We start from the raw sequence: 16,988 nt of genomic DNA, 5'->3' as shown, positions 1-16,988 counted from the left end.
CTGAGAAAAACGCCGACATTTGGCGACGCTACCACTGGCTTCCCCGCAAAATGACGTCTGAGAAACGAGCGCAGAAATTCCATACTGATGACGCGTCACTACCCAGGTCTGGGTAGTGCTTCTGATTGGTTGAATCAAATTTCCCACGCAGCACGAGCAATCAGAAGCACCAACTAGATCTGGGTAGTGACGCGTCATCAGTGTGGAATTTCTACGCTCGTTTCTCAGACGTCATTTGGCGGGGAAAGCTGTGATGGTGCTGCGAATTGTAGGCTGTTTTCTTAGGTTACCTTTCAAGCAGTCTTTGAGAAACTGATGCGCAGATCTTTATTTCTTTTAGATTTTCCTGAATGCCCAAAAGATACTATAGGTGGGGTGGAGTGGTCTCCTACTGCTGGAGGGAGCAAGGATATCAAACCTTGTCCAAATGGGGCTCTAGGTATGTTAAGGAGATAACTAATCACAGTGGTTACCAGCGACTCAGCTTTTTAATGATATGAAAGAGTGGCAGTGGCCCTGCCGGAGTTTTTTCACGCTTACCTGTGATTTCATTCTTAAGTTCACAACATGTGTAGAAGTGCATCGATTTTGGGGATTCGATATTTCTTTCTTTCTTTTTATCTTTCTTTTCTTTTTTTTTTTTTTTTGGGGGGGGGGGGGGGGGTGGGCGACGGATCTATTTCTATCTCTGTTATTTTGTTATTATTTATTTATTTACTTTTTTTTCGAACTCCAACAAAAAGGGCGTCTGTTCATCGTTGTTTAAGTTTTGTTATTCTTAGCTGGCTTTGCTGCCAAACGTTAACGAGCATAAATAGAATTAAAAAATCAGAAATTAGGGTGTCCTTTAATAAGACAATGTTAGACGGGGGAAACACATCTGCTATGAATGTAATCTTCGTCTAAGCGCTGTTCCGACTGGCACGTTGAGACACGTCTGTCTTATACTCTTCCGTAGGGACCGCAACAAGAACATGTGCTGGGAAAGGGATTTGGGCGAGCGCAAACTTTACAGGCTGCAGCTCTGTTGAGTTCAACAAGTTAGCTGATGTAGTAAGTGAGATGATTTTCTGTCAATCTGTCCTGAACCCAATCAATAACACATATTTCGCCTCATTTGCTTACACTGGACATTGTTGTTCATCAACTGTTTTCATAGTCTTGTGAAATTTTCACCCAGGAGTCATCATAATTAGGTGGAATATGAACGTCGGTGCTTTGACAGATGTAAAAGAATACGGAAATTTTTTGCTTGTGGAATCCGGAATGCTTGTTTTTGGAATTCAGAATAATGCTCAAGGAATCTTGAATCGCACTAACGATTGTAATCAGGAATTCAAGTTTCATTGACAGAGAGTCCGGACTCTGGTACCAAGAATCCGTAATCCACCGCATGTCTTGGATTCCCAAGATTCATGTAAGGGGATCTTGGACTCCCTTATATGGGGTGACGTGTGGGTGTAGCCCGTGTACCTGACCACAGTGCAAGTTGTCAAAACGAAAGTCGTTGTCGTCCTACTCTCAACCATAAAATCATTTTCCACACGTTTGAGCCTCACTTTATGGTGTTTCATTCACAAGCAGATCATGATCAAGTGGTCAACTCATAGATAACATATATTCTGTTGTAAGCTAAAATGCGTCCATTCTACATCCAAATCCTCTCACGCCCTTGTGCTTGCCACTCATTAACCAACTGTCAATGTTTCATTTAAGATGGACACCATTTCAGGAGGTTTTCAGTCTGACCTGACTGCGCAAGAAGTTCTTTCAAAGCTGTCAAATGCGACTCAGCCCACACAAGTTCCACTGGGGTCTCCTCGGGTCTACGGAGGGGACCTGGTTATAGCGGTTAACATACTCGTTAAAATATCGGAATATGATAGAGAAAAAGTGAGTTCACGTGATGATTTTGACAACTTTGCACATGTGGCCAGCAATCTGTTGGAGACAACGAACAGCAAGACTTGGAAGGAACTGGAGGAAGTAAGTATATCACATAGGCTAGATTTTAGCCACTCTCTAGTTTCCAGTCTTTTTCCTCAAGCGAAGACTCATTTCCAGAGTAGCAGCCATTAATTTGAACCTAGTTTAACGAAGATTTGCCATTGCATTGGCTGGCTTGGTGGATAAGTCTTCTCAACAAAATCAGAGATTAGTTGAGAATATAATTGAAACGCTTGCCAGCATTTGCAGGTCCCAAGGGTTTTTGCCATTGTTACGCACCAATGGGATGAGAAAGTCTGGAATTAACTATATCCAACTTTAGCCATGTCTCAAAAAAATAATAGTAATAAAAATTAAATATACTCTTGCTGCTGTATAGAGCATAGGGGGATTTCAGTCGACGTTATGCATTTATCAATCTTTATCTCAACCTTTCGAAGAACCTTTCGGTTAAATAAATACTTGTTCTGTTCCCCAAACGGAATCAACGAATTACTGGTGCGTTTTGAAGTCCCATTTAACCTGGTTTACCAGACAAACGCATGAATTTTTAAACAGGCCAATGATGATGCGTACTCAAATCCTGGTACACGGGTCTACTGGACTGCAGACGACCTTAACCAGAGGTAAAGTTTCGCCTGTGGCGCAGGCTACAAACTGCATTATTGTGTTTGCTCGCTAGAGTAGAATATGGCAAGGCTCTTGGATGGAATATAGCAGCACGTCAGGGTAGAAACTATTGAGTTTCAACTCATTTTAACCTTTTTGGCTAATATGTGTTGCATTTACAGGCTGGCAAAGACAGGAGCAAAATTTTGGTAAAAGCAATGGATGATTATGGGCTAGCTGTTGCCGCCACGTTAAACGGGTCGACAAAGCCAGTTGTTGCGCAAACCCAAAACCTGCTGATGAGAATTGACCGCGTTAAAATGGACAGCCCGGTAAAAAATAATAATAATAAACGCTAAAAAGTAAATAATCCTCAAGTGACACAGCCGCAAGAACGTTTTCGAGGGAGGCTATTTATAGGCTTAGGTCTAATGGGTTACATGTACCTTGGGAAAAAAAAAAAACTAAATAAAAAGATTCTTTATAGGTTGTGATGTCAGAAAATGAGAGGATGGGACGGAATACGAATTTGGTACACTTCACGTTTGGAATGACGGTGCATTACAATTCAGCAGCACAAATATCACCACAGCCAAAATTTAGCATCAAATTATTCAATTCAAAACCTCGGGTATTTTATTCCAAAAGTAGGAAGTAAAATAAGATCATATTTTGTCAGAAACACCAATGTATCTTTATCTAGATAATTTTGCTTTGCATAAAATTTGATTCGATCTTGAATTTATAGTCTAAACCACAACTTTACTTTTATATTTGTATACCTTTCAGGGTTTAAAGATCGCTTACAAACAAAGTTCTATCTATTTGCCTTCGCAAGCATTCAGTTCATCCGAAGATTCATCTGTAGTAACCATTGTGTTTCTGACGTTAAATGAAGTTTTGTCACTTCCAAAAGAAAGCCAGAACGACGAAGGCAACGCCATCTCGCCTGATACTACAGTTATATCTTCCACCGTTAATCCAAAGCTTCCGGGCGTTTTCAACAAGCCAGTTAAAATCGTACTAGGCAATACAAAGGTACGCGTCTGATATCTGAGTATGCATCTTTGTTGTTATCGACTGACTTTTTAGTCCTAAATATGCTTTATTTATTTATAAACGGAAAAATCCTCAGTATTACTGCAAAAGAAAAAAAATGACAGTGGAACGTCCATGTGCGACCACCTCTCGTAAACGACTCTCTCCCATCAGTGACCGCCTATCCAGAACACCAAAGCTTTCCCGGTCAAAGCCTTACAGTTGGATCCCCTAGTAAACGACCACCACCTGTAAGCGACCGCGACCACTTTTTGGGCCTGTAAGCTTAATGATTTTCTTTTGTTTTTAACCTCTTGTAAGCGACCATTTGAAGTTTTCTCTAACCTCTGTGTTAGCTGTGTGCATTGTGCTACTTTAAATATACAAAAAACTTTAGTGACAACATGATGGAACTACATAAGGCGTAAGTTAGAAATTCCGTGCAATAAATTATCTTCCATAAAGTAGATGTGCCCCCCCATGTGGTTCGATTCTTGTAAGCGACCTCCTTCCGTAAGCGACCACTCAGTCTTTGCATTTTAGGTGGTCACTCACGGGAGGTTCGACTGTGTCTGTTTTACAAGACTGCTGTGTGGGAGCCTGATTGATTGTTGTTGTAATGTCGGTCAGTTTCCCTTTTAAAGCATCCAGAGAGTCCAATTTCTTTAAGCCGAGGGGTAGGCTATTCCATAGGACCGCCCCTCTGTAGCCAAAGCCACACTTAACTTGAAATAGTTTGTACGTGGTTTGGGTAAGTCTAGTTTGATCTCGGAATCTCATAGATTTTACGGAGAAATCAACAAATTCTTGGGGAAAAGTATATACTGTTTATACTGTTCAAGTATATACTACCGAACCATTTGCGATAAACTTATGTCTGGTCTAATGAAAATTTATTATTTTCTGTTTTCTCTTCTTTTGTTCTTTGTTTTTGTTTTTCTTTACGGGAAGATTAACACGTCTACTGAGTCAGACGTAATTCCACAAGGGAAGTGTGTCTTCTGGCGTCCAGATGAGTCTGCGATATGGAACACCAGCGGTTGTAGACTTGTACCCAGTGAATCGAACGTCACCATGACAACGTGTGAATGTGATCACCTGACAATTTTTGCTGCACTTATGGATCCATACGACTCAACTGTAAGTTAATCACAACTTAAATAAACACTTTAGCAAGTGGATTTAATTTTTACCTATTCTCTGACTCTAATGTAGAGGGATGTTCTACCATCCCGTATAACAAGTGATTGAATTAACTAGTCACAAGTGTTTTAAGAATCCGAATAACCACGTTGGTCTTGTAACGATTTTTAGCTCATTTTTAATTTAAAGGCCAGTTTATGACGGAAACTTTTGTCGGATGATCGGAGCACGGTTCATTGGTGTGAATAAGAACTGTGACACTTGCAAGCCAGTGATAGATTTCTTCTTTTCAACACTGATGTATTCGATGCCGTTTAGTGTTTATGCCTTGTAAAAAATTCATTTGCACCGTGTAAATCACCTTTGCCTTCGCTAGGAAAGCAGACATTTAATACAACTACTTACAGAAAGACGTACAAAACGTCGTTTGCGCGTTCTAAAAGTCAAGTTCAATCTAATTGGAATCATAGAAACGAGGGAAAAAACACGGGCATATACGCACATATACGCTCATTAGTCAAAAAGTTATTTTTCAAATTTTCTTCGAAAACTGCCTTAACCAGATTTATATGCCAAATTTAGGCCGTTTTACATGGTTTGCTCGTCATTTCTCCTTGGCCTCCAGAAACGGACATTTATCAAGCACCGTGCAAACGGACGCAATATTGTTGGCCAAACATTGTTGGATGTTACATGTTTCGTCTGCTTGCTCACCCTGTGTTGCATGTGCTTGGTTGTTGTTGGGAATAGATGCGCCAAGTTTGAGGCCGGTCACACTTGTAGCTACGTGCAAACGGACGCAACAATTTCAAACATTATTAAGCCAAAAACTCTGGGAGTTGTTTGCATCAGTGTTGGCAGTGGTGTGCAAACGGATGCAACATTTCCCAACGAATTCCCAACGATAATGTTGGGACCTGCACTGCATTTTGGGAAGAACACATAAGACCACGTGTAATGAGCGTGCGTTGCCCTTATCAAGTTGGAAGAGCTGTGCAAACGGATCCATGAGGGACTTTAAGATCCAACGACGCGGACGGCAACGAGAACGCCAAAAAAACCAATACCTTCTATTAGTAAAACAACAACTTTGCACGTGCTTCACGCTTTTTTGTACATTTCTTTGCCCGTTATTGCACGACTACCACGAGAAAATGACTAATTTCGCGTTTTATGGAGGACATACAGTAAACAAGTAACGACGAAATTTTATTTCTCTTTTTGAACGTGGATAAGGTCCCTAGGAATTCAAATCCAGGAGGGTTCGCCTACATTTGACAAAGTAAGTGGGTAAGAATAATGGCGATGAAGACTGAAAGAACGCAAATTCACTTTTTAAGAGGCGTTCTCGTTGCCGTCGCGTCCTTGGATCTTAAAGTCACCATTTTTGCGCTACGCTTCGGTGATCACGGAACAAAAGAAATGTTGGGACTTGTTGGCTCAAAAGTTTGACCGGTTTTAACCTTTGCGCATTAACAACTTTCATGACGCAACAACATGCAAAACAGGGTGTGCAAACGAAATCAACATGAAACATGCAACAATGTCGCGTTCGTTTGCAAGGGGCTTTAAGCAGTACAAGAAACGAAACTATTGCCTGATCGCAGCTTAAAACTGGCTCCCGGCTTGCCCCGGGATATATCGTGGGAGAAACCATAATCAGTGACATAAAATCGCATAAAATCACTTGTCAGGCTTTCACTGCCGATGTCGGCTGAACGAAAATTGTGCGAGGTCTATTTCATTCTCGTCTGTCTTTTATTTTCTACACAGATAGGCGAAGGTGACCGGAAAGCCTTGGAGATCATCTCAGTTATTGGCTGTTCCATTTCACTGCTTGCTGTGCTTATTACAATGGCTGTAACTTTGTTTTTCTGGAGGGTAATGAAAAGTCCAAGATCTAAAGTGCTGCTCAATTTATGCACCGCAATCGCCGCCTCTTGTACTCTTGTCATATTTGAAGGTTTAGCAAGAAACACGGTAGGTTCAACACGGTTTAGTACACTTCAACAAAATAAGATACGTTATAACTATAATCAAAACTGTTAACCGTTTGTTACAAGGATGACGACCAAGCAACTGAATTGTGAGTATGTTAAAAATTGTCTACCGAGTTATCGACGTCCGGGTGGGAATTTGGCTGTTTGAATTTTTGATTGTTTGTTTGTTTTTTAACCTAATTTTTGGCAATAATAGGCTTGTTAGGTGCGTATGACAATATAACAGATTGAAGCTTTCTAGGATTTAAGAGTTCAATAAGGCTGGTTTGATCGCATGCTTGTTTGCAATATTATGTGACTGGTCATATCTGCTAACATGGACTTCAAATTAAGTTATATAAATTTCAGCTCTTTGCCAAAAAAATCAACCAAAGGTAATTATGCAGATCGCCTAAAACATAATTATATTCTCTGATATTTGCTCATCGCTTCTGTATAGTTAAAACGGGAACCATCAAAGCTTACCGCATTACAAGTCTATATTCACACTGGCTAGGCCTTCCCTATATACAGGGGTATTGAAGTCCAGCGCAATTATTTTTTCTTAAGCCCCAAGATGCGATTCAATATGCTTCGGGTTATTGGTGGTAGTTTTCCTATTACGAATAATTGTTTACAGTTTTTCGTTTTGGTCTGTTTAATTATCAGGCTGGGTGTCCTGTTTTAGCGGCCCTTTTGCACTATATCTTGTTGGCACTATTTTCGTGGATGCTGTGTGAGGGCGTACTGCATTACATTTTAATTGTAAAAGTTTTTGGAGGTGGATCTGGAACTAAAGTCAGATACTTCTGCCTGTTTGCGTGGGGTAGGTTTCTTTTACTACTGCTGTGGAATATTTCCTCCAAATATACTGGTATTGATCACCCAATTTAAGTAAACAAGGCGTCTAGGATTCTGGGATTCCACGCTGTGGATTCCGGATTACAGGTACCGGATTCCTGATGGTCTCTCAGTAGAACTTGCATGGATTTCGGATTCCAATCCTTGGCGGGATTCCGGATTCTGTGAGCTGAATTTTATATCACAAAGCTCAGGATTCCGGATTCCAAAGTCAAACATTTCTCAGATTCCGGATTCTGCAAGCAAAATTATACATTGTTATATCGATCCTACATAAACATTTAACAGCCGGCTAAATAGCTCTGTTACTAATAAACCTCAGACGTCCCAGGGAACTTGACCCTTTATCTTTTCATAAATTATGCGTAGATATATATGCACTTGAATAAGACGCAAGTTGAAAGAAACAGTTCTTTAATATCGCATGACCTGTATTGGGAAAGCAAACCTTACATTCAAGCTAAAGAGGTCTATTGTGGCTGCCAGGCACTGAATTCCCTTATTGATTCCTTGCATGAAGTCTCAAGTATTAACGTTAATGCCTGGCATCTTTTTATATTGTTTCTTCAACGGTACTTTATTGTATTTTTCCCTAGGGTGTCCAGCTGTCGTAGTAGCCGTTTCACTTGCTGTTACTCGAGCAAAGGGTTACGGAAGCTCAGGGACTTGCTGGCTGGATGTCGATAGTGGACTAATTTGGGCCTTCATTGGTCCAGCGCTGCTCGTTATTTCGGTTAGTAAAATTATTGCCTTATAAGATATCTGAAATGGGCTGTGATGTTATTCTCAAAGTTCTAGACCTTTGATCAAGAAGGGCTAGGTCTTAAGAGTTCCAAAATTAAACATTTTCATTTGTTTGCCTACAAGGTAAAGCTAATATTCAGCATCAAATTACGCTTCGCTGAATCGACTCGATAGTTTTAAGAGAAACTCTAAGATATTGCTGGGTGTTTGGAAGTTTTGGAACTTATAACTTTTATTTTATTATATTTATTTCTTACGACTGTCATCCTGTCGCTGTTTTTGCAATCCGAACCAGATTGAAGGAATAAAAAAAATTGAAACATTTCCTTATTATTCCACGTGATAATTAAAGTACCACACTACACCATTTTGCTCAACCTACCCTAAATCCAACAAAGGCGAACTTACAGATGGAGGAAATGGAGTTAGTCCAGGGTTCGTAAGCAATGCCATTTTGAACAAGTTAAAGGCTGCCCTATAAAAGGAAATCCAAGACTCTCTAGGATTGTGGATTCCACACTGTGGTTTCTGCAGATTCCTTGTCAGTGGAACTTGTATTCTAGATTCCAATTCTTTGCAGGATTCCGGATTCCTTGAGCGAAACCCCGGATTCCAAAACCTAGGATTCCCGATTACACAAGCAAAAATTTCCCGGATTTGGGAATCCATACTAACTTACTTTGGGTGACCAAGATCAGGACCGTGAGAATGTATTTCAATATTATTCGCCAATTTTTCTGTTCTTTTATACAGATAAATACAGTCGTGTTTATCATAGTGATGTATCGAATGCTAGGAACAAAATTTATTCAAGACAAGAAACAGATTGAAAAGGTGAAAGCTGGGATCAAAGCCTCGATGGTAATACTTCCTTTACTTGGACTCACGTGGCTGTTTGGACTCCTGGGTTTCAGTTCAGATACCATAGTCTTCAAGTACATGTTTGCCATCTTAAATTCACTTCAGGGACTGATGATCTTCATATTCCACTGCGCTCTGAACAAAGAGGTGAGGAAAGTATGGGTCTTGTTTGTGTCTTTTTGCAAATTAGGGCGAGTGCCTTTGCATGTTAATTAAAACTCGCTGGAATTACCTAATTAGAGTGTGAAAAGAAACACGATTTCTGGCATAATATCGTAGGTGACGAATTACTCCTTAATTTTGGCGCGAAATTTCAGCGTTAATTTGTAATTTCACATGTGAAATTACAAAATTGCCATGGCAACCTTCCTTACGTCTCAGTGTCAAGATGGCGACGAAGTTTTAAAATACCGTGAATGAAGATGCCAGGACACAAAAAGACGCTTTAGAAAACCTGAACACACAAGAGAACATCAAGAAGGATTCTAACAGGTATTTTGGCGAAAAAGTCTGAAAAATTCTGAACTTTATAAGCCAAATTTAAGGTCTAAACATTTGAGAGAGTAGAGTTCTCGATCGATTCGATCCAGGATGTCAAAAATCCAAGATTGCTAACGTAATTCGTCACCCATGATATTAATAGGTAATCAAATGGTACACTCGTGAAATGAGGGAATAATTTCACTTGCGTTTTGTCCAAATCCTAATAATCCTAATTAATCCTAAAACGCGCGTGAAATTATTCCCTCATTTCACTCGTCACCATTAAATGATTACACATACGTATTAATAATAATTACAACACCATAATCGTGCAAATGGCCTATTAGCGTGAGTTTACATTAAAACAGTTGAAATCTGAATCAACTCAGGAGTATGTCTCTCATGCTATAACATATAAGAAGATATTTACATCACTGCAATATTCTTTAAATTATTCTGATACACGGTTTTAGTCCACTGAAAATTAAAACTACTCAATTTCTTAATGGATTCCGTCTTAAATCCATTAAATCTATGACTGGTGTGTTAAAGTAAAGATCTGGAGGTACCTATATCCGCTTAAGAGATCTTTGACCGAATAACAAACGCGCCATATATTTAACAATTAAATATAATGAATAATGAGGCTTAGTATCTTCGAGTATAACACCCTCCGAGATCTCCGTAATTCTTTTATCTCCATAATTGTTTTATTATTCATTCAAAATAATTCTTAGTATAAAAACATAGCTAAAACATGCTTACCTCCATCGATGTTAGTTCGTCTTCGATAGTGCACGTTTAGGGTTGTTTAGCTCGCAAACATTCTCCAAATAGCAGATGTCGCCCTTCGAGTTGTCTTCTTACCATGTTTTTAGCTTTTATTTCGCCTAGTTCTTACTCTTGGAACGAGTGAAATGTCCGCCATTTTTGTTTTCACAACCATACAACTCAACCTCGTCCCCAGGTCTTCTCGATTAACGGTGCATTAACATGCAAGAAAGTTACACTTTTGACGTCATCGGTTCATTAACCGCAAAATTATTCCAAATTTGGTCATCAGTAGCTGGTTATGGTGAATTATGCGTGTGCTTTTAACCAATCAGAATCGGGGAAATATTTTGAATGAATAGGTTTTTATGCGACCTGTTGTCAATTTAATAAAACTTTAACAGGTGTAACTTGCAAGTTTAGCTGTTGTTTTTAGACCCTAAAACAACTGCTGCACTTGTGAATTACACTAAATGTTGTATGAAATTGACCCCTGTTCGATCCCGCCGCAACATTTCTGAAAGACTTTTGAAGGACGCAATAAAGTTTTATATATACAGCTATTTCGAGAAAGGTTGTCGGAAGAAATGTGCACGCGACAATCCCGAAAGGTAATATGGGATATGATCAATACACTGTTCCTGACAGTTGAGCTGTCGAACTTACTTTTGTTGCTTTCCTTTAGCAATCACAAATGTAAGTCTGTGGTCTCTCGTGCCATTCTTGCAAATTTCTTTGAAGACCAGTGAACCCAAAACCACCCACAATACCTATCGGGACTGTCGCGTGCACTTTTTCCGACAACCTTTCTCGAAATAGCTGTATATATATTTCCAGATGTAGACAAGATCAGGGGCACCCAACGAGGATTTAGTTCAAAACCGCTAAAACATAGCATTGTTAAACGTATTTTGGTATTTAAACGGTAGATATAGGCATATTTTTATCCCCTAAAAAAATTTTCATCTGTTCGGATTTCCTAGCTGAAAGTCTAGTGATCCGAAAGTTCTAGGGATCAAAACTTACTTTTTCGAAAATTTCAGCCAGAAAAAAGGCTCCGGAAATTCTAGGTGACCTTTTTAGGGTAAAAATCCGTTAAAAATAGGCGATTATACCATATTTTAGATGTTTGAAAATCCTAGGAGAAGCAGGCAAGCAAGAAATTTTACAACAAATGTTCCGAAAATTCTAGATCTCAAATCGTCTTCCGAACAGATATTTTTCCGAAAATTGTCGTTGGGTGCCCCTGACAAGATGGTTTTGATCACTAGTGCATGTTAACTAAATCCTAATGTTAAAGCAAAATAACCTAACGACTATTACAAATGCTTTTCTTATAACCAGATACGGGACGCTATAAAAAGGAAACGAGCTAGAAGCAATACAGGATTTACGTCCGCGACTTTGAAAACCCGAGCCTCTCCTTCCATGATGCGAAGCGAACTTGCTCTTAATCAGCTAGGTTAGTTAATTTTAACAATGTTCCCTACATTTTAAAATGTTGAGTTATAGGTCAGGAGCCGATTACTATAGGTTCAGTCACAGGTAGACACTTTTTTATACAAAATGACGACAACCAAACCCTGCGGTTTTATCCAAGACAAAAATATAAACGTCAATAGCGAAACGGCAAAGACAAAAGCGACTTAAAGTTTCCCGATATTTCGGACGGAGAAGCCGTCCTTCTTCAGGGGATTTAATGAAGAATCGGAAAGTTGTTACAATTCGCGATATTCGTATGGACGAGTTGCCCTTGGAAATTTGATGCAAAGGCAATGTTCAAAACTAAACGGGCCAATAATGATAAACGAGTCATACGTACAATTGAGATAATTTGGTAACTAGAAAATAATGCATTTGTGCCATTTCAATGTAAAAATATTCGCAGGCTCTCCGAAAGGATTTTTTTTTGTAGCAACTTTCTTAGTCTTCATTAAGTCTGCTAAAGAAGAACGGCTTGTCCGTCCGAAATATAGGGAAACCTCAAGTCGCTTTAATTGTTTGTTGTTTTGTTATTTAATGTTTATATTTCAGTCACAGGTAGCCCAGGCTCGAAATCTGGGCGATTGAATAGACAATCAAAATATGGTGATGATATAATGTGTACGGAAAGACGAATAGGGTTACTGAACCGTCATGGGTAAGTACTTTGCATTAGTTAGTTTTACGTCTCTTTGCTTCTCGCATGTCTGTCTTTTTCTGCAGGTTGATGTGTGTCATTTAAAATTATTTGAAACACTTTCAGTTAATTATTACTACCGCCAACTCTCTCTTATCGGAAATCTTCATAAAACGGACACCTAGAGTTGGTTCTTGCGCGTCTTTTCTCGTTTTAGTCGACAATTTTAAGGCGGGGACGGACACATAGTGCTGGTCCCATACTGAGGTGTCCCCTTCTTAAGGACCTGTTTTCCTGGCGGTGGGGGACCCCAGATAGGTGAGGTAACATGTGGCGAGTCAGCCCACGTATCACGTAAACGTCAGTCGAAATTAAATTGAGAGATTATGTGGGCAGGCCGGTTACTCCCAGCTAAGCGGGTTACTTCATCTTCCCAGGGTTCCCTAGCACCTCTATGGAACAGGCCCTTAATGGGGTGCTAGTTGACTGTATGTAGTAGAGCATCTTACGGTTGTGGACTTGAATGAGTGTGAGGCTGGGGTTGACCGTGTTTCGATACAGTCCCATTTTCAAAGTTTTCTTTTGGAAATTATGCTTTAAAAATACAGCATAAGAACAACAAGATTTATATAAGAAAGCAAGGAGAGAGGCATCAAAATTAGAGGTCAACTCCAAACTCATTTCCACCTATAACTGTAAAATGACAATTATTGTACTCGAGAACAATAGTTGTTCAATGAGTTGTAATTTTCTTCCTTTGTTACTACCAGCACTGAAGAATCGACCAAACAGAGCTCAGAGCATCGACAGTTTGTCATGGGCGAACTCAACACCTGAGCAGTCACCAAAAACATCAAGACTTATGCTGTCAGCGAAAGCTAAGAAGATCACTCCTTCGTCATCAGCTAACGTAACACCTGACCAGTCCCCTAAGACATCAGTTCATCGGCTAACAGCGCATTGTAAGAACACTATGCTAATTACTTGGATATATAGTATTCATTATGTCGTTATCGGGGTCGGACGTGTTCATTAGCGCTAGTCCAAATTGCAACGCTAAATGCCAACATGGCCGCTCAGGATCAAATTTAGAAGCTTTTAAGGGGAGAAACAGACAAAATTTATTTAAAGTTTGATAAAAAAGATTGACATGTATGATGTTGTTGGCTAAATATAATGAACGTGAGCAATCACTTCTTGAACAAATCTCCATCCCCAATGCCACCTTACAGGATTCACATTGTTGACCTGCATTACTATCACGTGACGTTCACAGCGTTTGCACTGTGACCAACATGGGCATGAAAAGAGTACAACGTTGAAAATAACTGAAATGGTATGTTTATTGTTATTATTTTCCTTTTTATAAAGATGATGACGTAACATCTGTTGATGTTAACTTGGTCATGATCGTAACCCAACCGAAGAGCTCTGAAAGAAAACAGACACAACGAAAACGTTCCATGAGAAGTTTCGGGAAAAAGAGGCAGACGAGTACAAAAACAAAAACCAGCCATGAACCCTTAAAAACGCTGGAGGGAAGTGATAAGGGAGTAGAAGATAACGAGAATGGCATACCAAGCATCATTGAACGACTATCTGCCCAGGGAAATAGAGGAAGTTTAGAAACATCTGCCCCTGACGATGGAATGTTAAACCAACTCTACGGCAAAGTCGGCGAAGAATACGATTGCCATTCTGACGAACATTTTGCTAAAGAAAACAACGCTTGCAGATCTTTTAAGCCGTTTGGGACGGAGAAAGAGACAAAGGAAAGTGAAGGAGAGATCTTACAGCAGCAAAGAGAGGATATAGAATTAACAGTGAAAGAAGGGGTGAGAAAGACATCCCATGAATCTTCTTTTAGTAAAGAACCAAACAAAGGAACAGAATGTGGTCTTGTTAACCCAGCTTGCGAAGAAAACTCATCCGATTCTTCGCCAAACTCTGAGACTGGAGAGGAAACAACGTCAAAAGACGTCCAGCCATTAAGCAGCCCAGGGAAACCGAAAAAGGGAAAGAAAGCTAAGGTACATTTGTGTTTTAACATCCTGTTGATCGATCGATTCTTTGAAGAGTCTGGCAAAATAACAAGAAAGAAAAATTGAGATCTTAAACAAATGTTTTACAGCTGTTTTTACAGAAAAAATGTCAGTAGCAAGGAAATCTTTTCAAATTTTTCTCATTGAACGGAGGAGAAATTAAAATTTTGGTCGCTTAAAAGGGGTTCATTTTACAGCGATTTCCTAGCAATTGTCCGTCGGAGATCTGTTAACTGGCCACTAAATAACGGGGTTTATTCAGGCCTTATAATTAGTAATCAGTCACTTCTGTCGTAGTTATACCTAAGGAGCAGTGCAGCTCCCTCGCTCAATTTCACGGGGCATTCCAACGCAACAAAAGGCTATGACGTCATCAGCATTAATATTTCCACTTAAAATTGGAGATTCCACCTTAACAAGAGGCATAAAACATCCCTACGATACTACTCACGGCCTAAACTTGTCCAAAAGGCAAAAACAAACGTTTGATAGTTTTACACTTAAAATAAATTGTGTGAGAAGAAGATTGTAATTGTTGAATATTTTAATCCTCAGAAACCGGAACAAGGACAGGTTAACCAAGGCGTAGAAGGCGACGAGGATTTCGAGGTAAGACAAATTAATTTTTTACTCGTTCGTTATTGTTAATGATATATGAAATAAATCTGTGACGATCATTTCTTCATTTTCATTCGTCCGTTATTGTTATATATGTAATTACTTTTAAACTTCTCTTTCCCGTTACAGCCTACAGCAAAGACATGGGACAAAATTCGTCGAAAAATAAGTGGTAACAGCTCTAAGGGGACTCGGCATGAAGTGTTATCAGATGAAACTTCTGAAAATGAAGACGAGCATATGCAAAACAATACGTCTTTGTAAATTGACGCCGGTGAGCTTTCTTGAAAACGGCGGCTCCAGGCGATAGATGGCTCTCGTGGATGTTTCTTCTCGATCAATTTCCACGTTAGAAAAACGATTTGTGCAAGAACTGTGCGAGAACTGTAATCGAAACGTCCCAGTTGTAGAATAGAATGGAATAGAATAATTCTTTATTTAAACACGGTAAAATTCATCAGGAGTATAACAAATTTTAAATAAACCTAACTACCCTAAACAAGATGCAAAATTGTCCTAGTACATCTAACCTAACTAAGAACTGTTTTTCATGAATGCCGTGTACACAGTACTTTAAAAATCAGAAATTTAGATGAGCCAATCGATTGAATTAAAGATTTAGCCTCTCTCATATCCCAGGGCAGACTGTTCCAGAGAACTGCTGGAGCAGGACCGAAACGTCCCATCTGTAAAGCCAACTCGCCATTTATTGTTCATTGATACTGGGTCAGTGGTGTTAAGTTACACTGGTCCAAAACTTTGGAATTCTTTATCTATTGATGTTAAGAAAATCAAGCCGTTTTCCAGTTTTCGTCAATATATCAAGAATTCTGTGATTAATAGTTATAATACTATTATTGATTCCTAATGTTTTACCATTATATTATCTTAACTACTATTTAATTAATGAAGTAATACTTTTTATCTAAAACAACTATTTTGTACCTATATTCCTTTTACTCATATTCTTGTTGGGTCACCTACGCGGTTAGTTCCACGAACTATTTAGGTGTCCCAAACTCTGCACAATAATCCTACAATTGAAATTCTCTTTCCCTTCACAATCTCTCAATTTTATATTTTAAAGCACTAATTTGTATTAATTATAATTATTCTGTGTGAGTTTAAATAAAAATTGACTTGACTTGACTTAACATTCGCGGGTGGTACCTTGCGGCTGCCAAGTTCGTTTTTATGCATCCCCTACATCTATTTTAGCTGAGAAATTGTCTTCAAAATTACGTTTTTTTGAAATAGAATTCGATGGTTAATAAGCAAACGTGGGATTGTGATGTTTTAGGGTCCAAAAAATCCTTGCCGTAAATCACTTACCTCTGGAGTGTGGTCTAGCCGTACAAACTTGGACCTCAAACCGAAAAGCTGACGGCAAGGCCCAGGTCACATGACTTCTTAACACTCGCGGTTCGCGGGAAATGTAGTCTGCTACACAGCCGTTATTAGTGTCGTCACCCAACGGCTGTGTAGCAGACTACGGGAAATGCCGAAAACCTCAATCTGAAGCTCTCTATTGTACTACAAGACTGTTTTGAAAGATAAATTTTGCCCAGTTTTTTTAGCAACTTGTAACAGACAGCGCGAGGTTATCGAGACGCCGACTTCACAGCCCTGCTTTCAATTTGATTCTGTGTAGTCAATTTATTGTCAATTATGAAACAAGAAATTAAAAACCGTTAAATCTGACTTGCCCCAAGACTCTGTTTCAATGGGAAGCTAAGCGTGAACCTATCGATATGTAAGTGATTTTTTTTTATA

At 39.3% G+C, this 16,988-nt stretch overlaps 1 protein-coding gene across 1 annotated transcript; it reads left to right on the top strand.

Moving 5' to 3' along the window:
• The first annotated feature begins 300 nt into the window (after positions 1 to 300).
• Positions 301 to 16,410, top strand: LOC140948529 (adhesion G protein-coupled receptor B1-like). Its single transcript, XM_073397779.1, has 15 exons — positions 301 to 439; positions 959 to 1,053; positions 1,717 to 1,986; positions 2,739 to 2,888; positions 3,346 to 3,594; positions 4,546 to 4,734; positions 6,511 to 6,717; positions 7,386 to 7,542; positions 8,174 to 8,310; positions 9,075 to 9,329; positions 11,781 to 11,898; positions 13,326 to 13,517; positions 13,927 to 14,585; positions 15,153 to 15,206; positions 15,345 to 16,410. Exons 1-15 carry the CDS (start codon positions 316 to 318, stop codon positions 15,477 to 15,479), a joined length of 2,991 nt encoding a protein of 996 aa, XP_073253880.1. The 5' UTR covers positions 301 to 315; the 3' UTR covers positions 15,480 to 16,410.
• Positions 16,411 to 16,988: the final 578 nt, after the last annotated feature.

This window comes from Porites lutea, chromosome 9 (genome assembly GCF_958299795.1).
Source record: "Porites lutea chromosome 9, jaPorLute2.1, whole genome shotgun sequence".
In the NCBI taxonomy this organism is placed as follows: domain Eukaryota; kingdom Metazoa; phylum Cnidaria; class Anthozoa; order Scleractinia; family Poritidae; genus Porites; species Porites lutea.
This window is presented reverse-complemented; position numbering and strand designations above follow the sequence as displayed.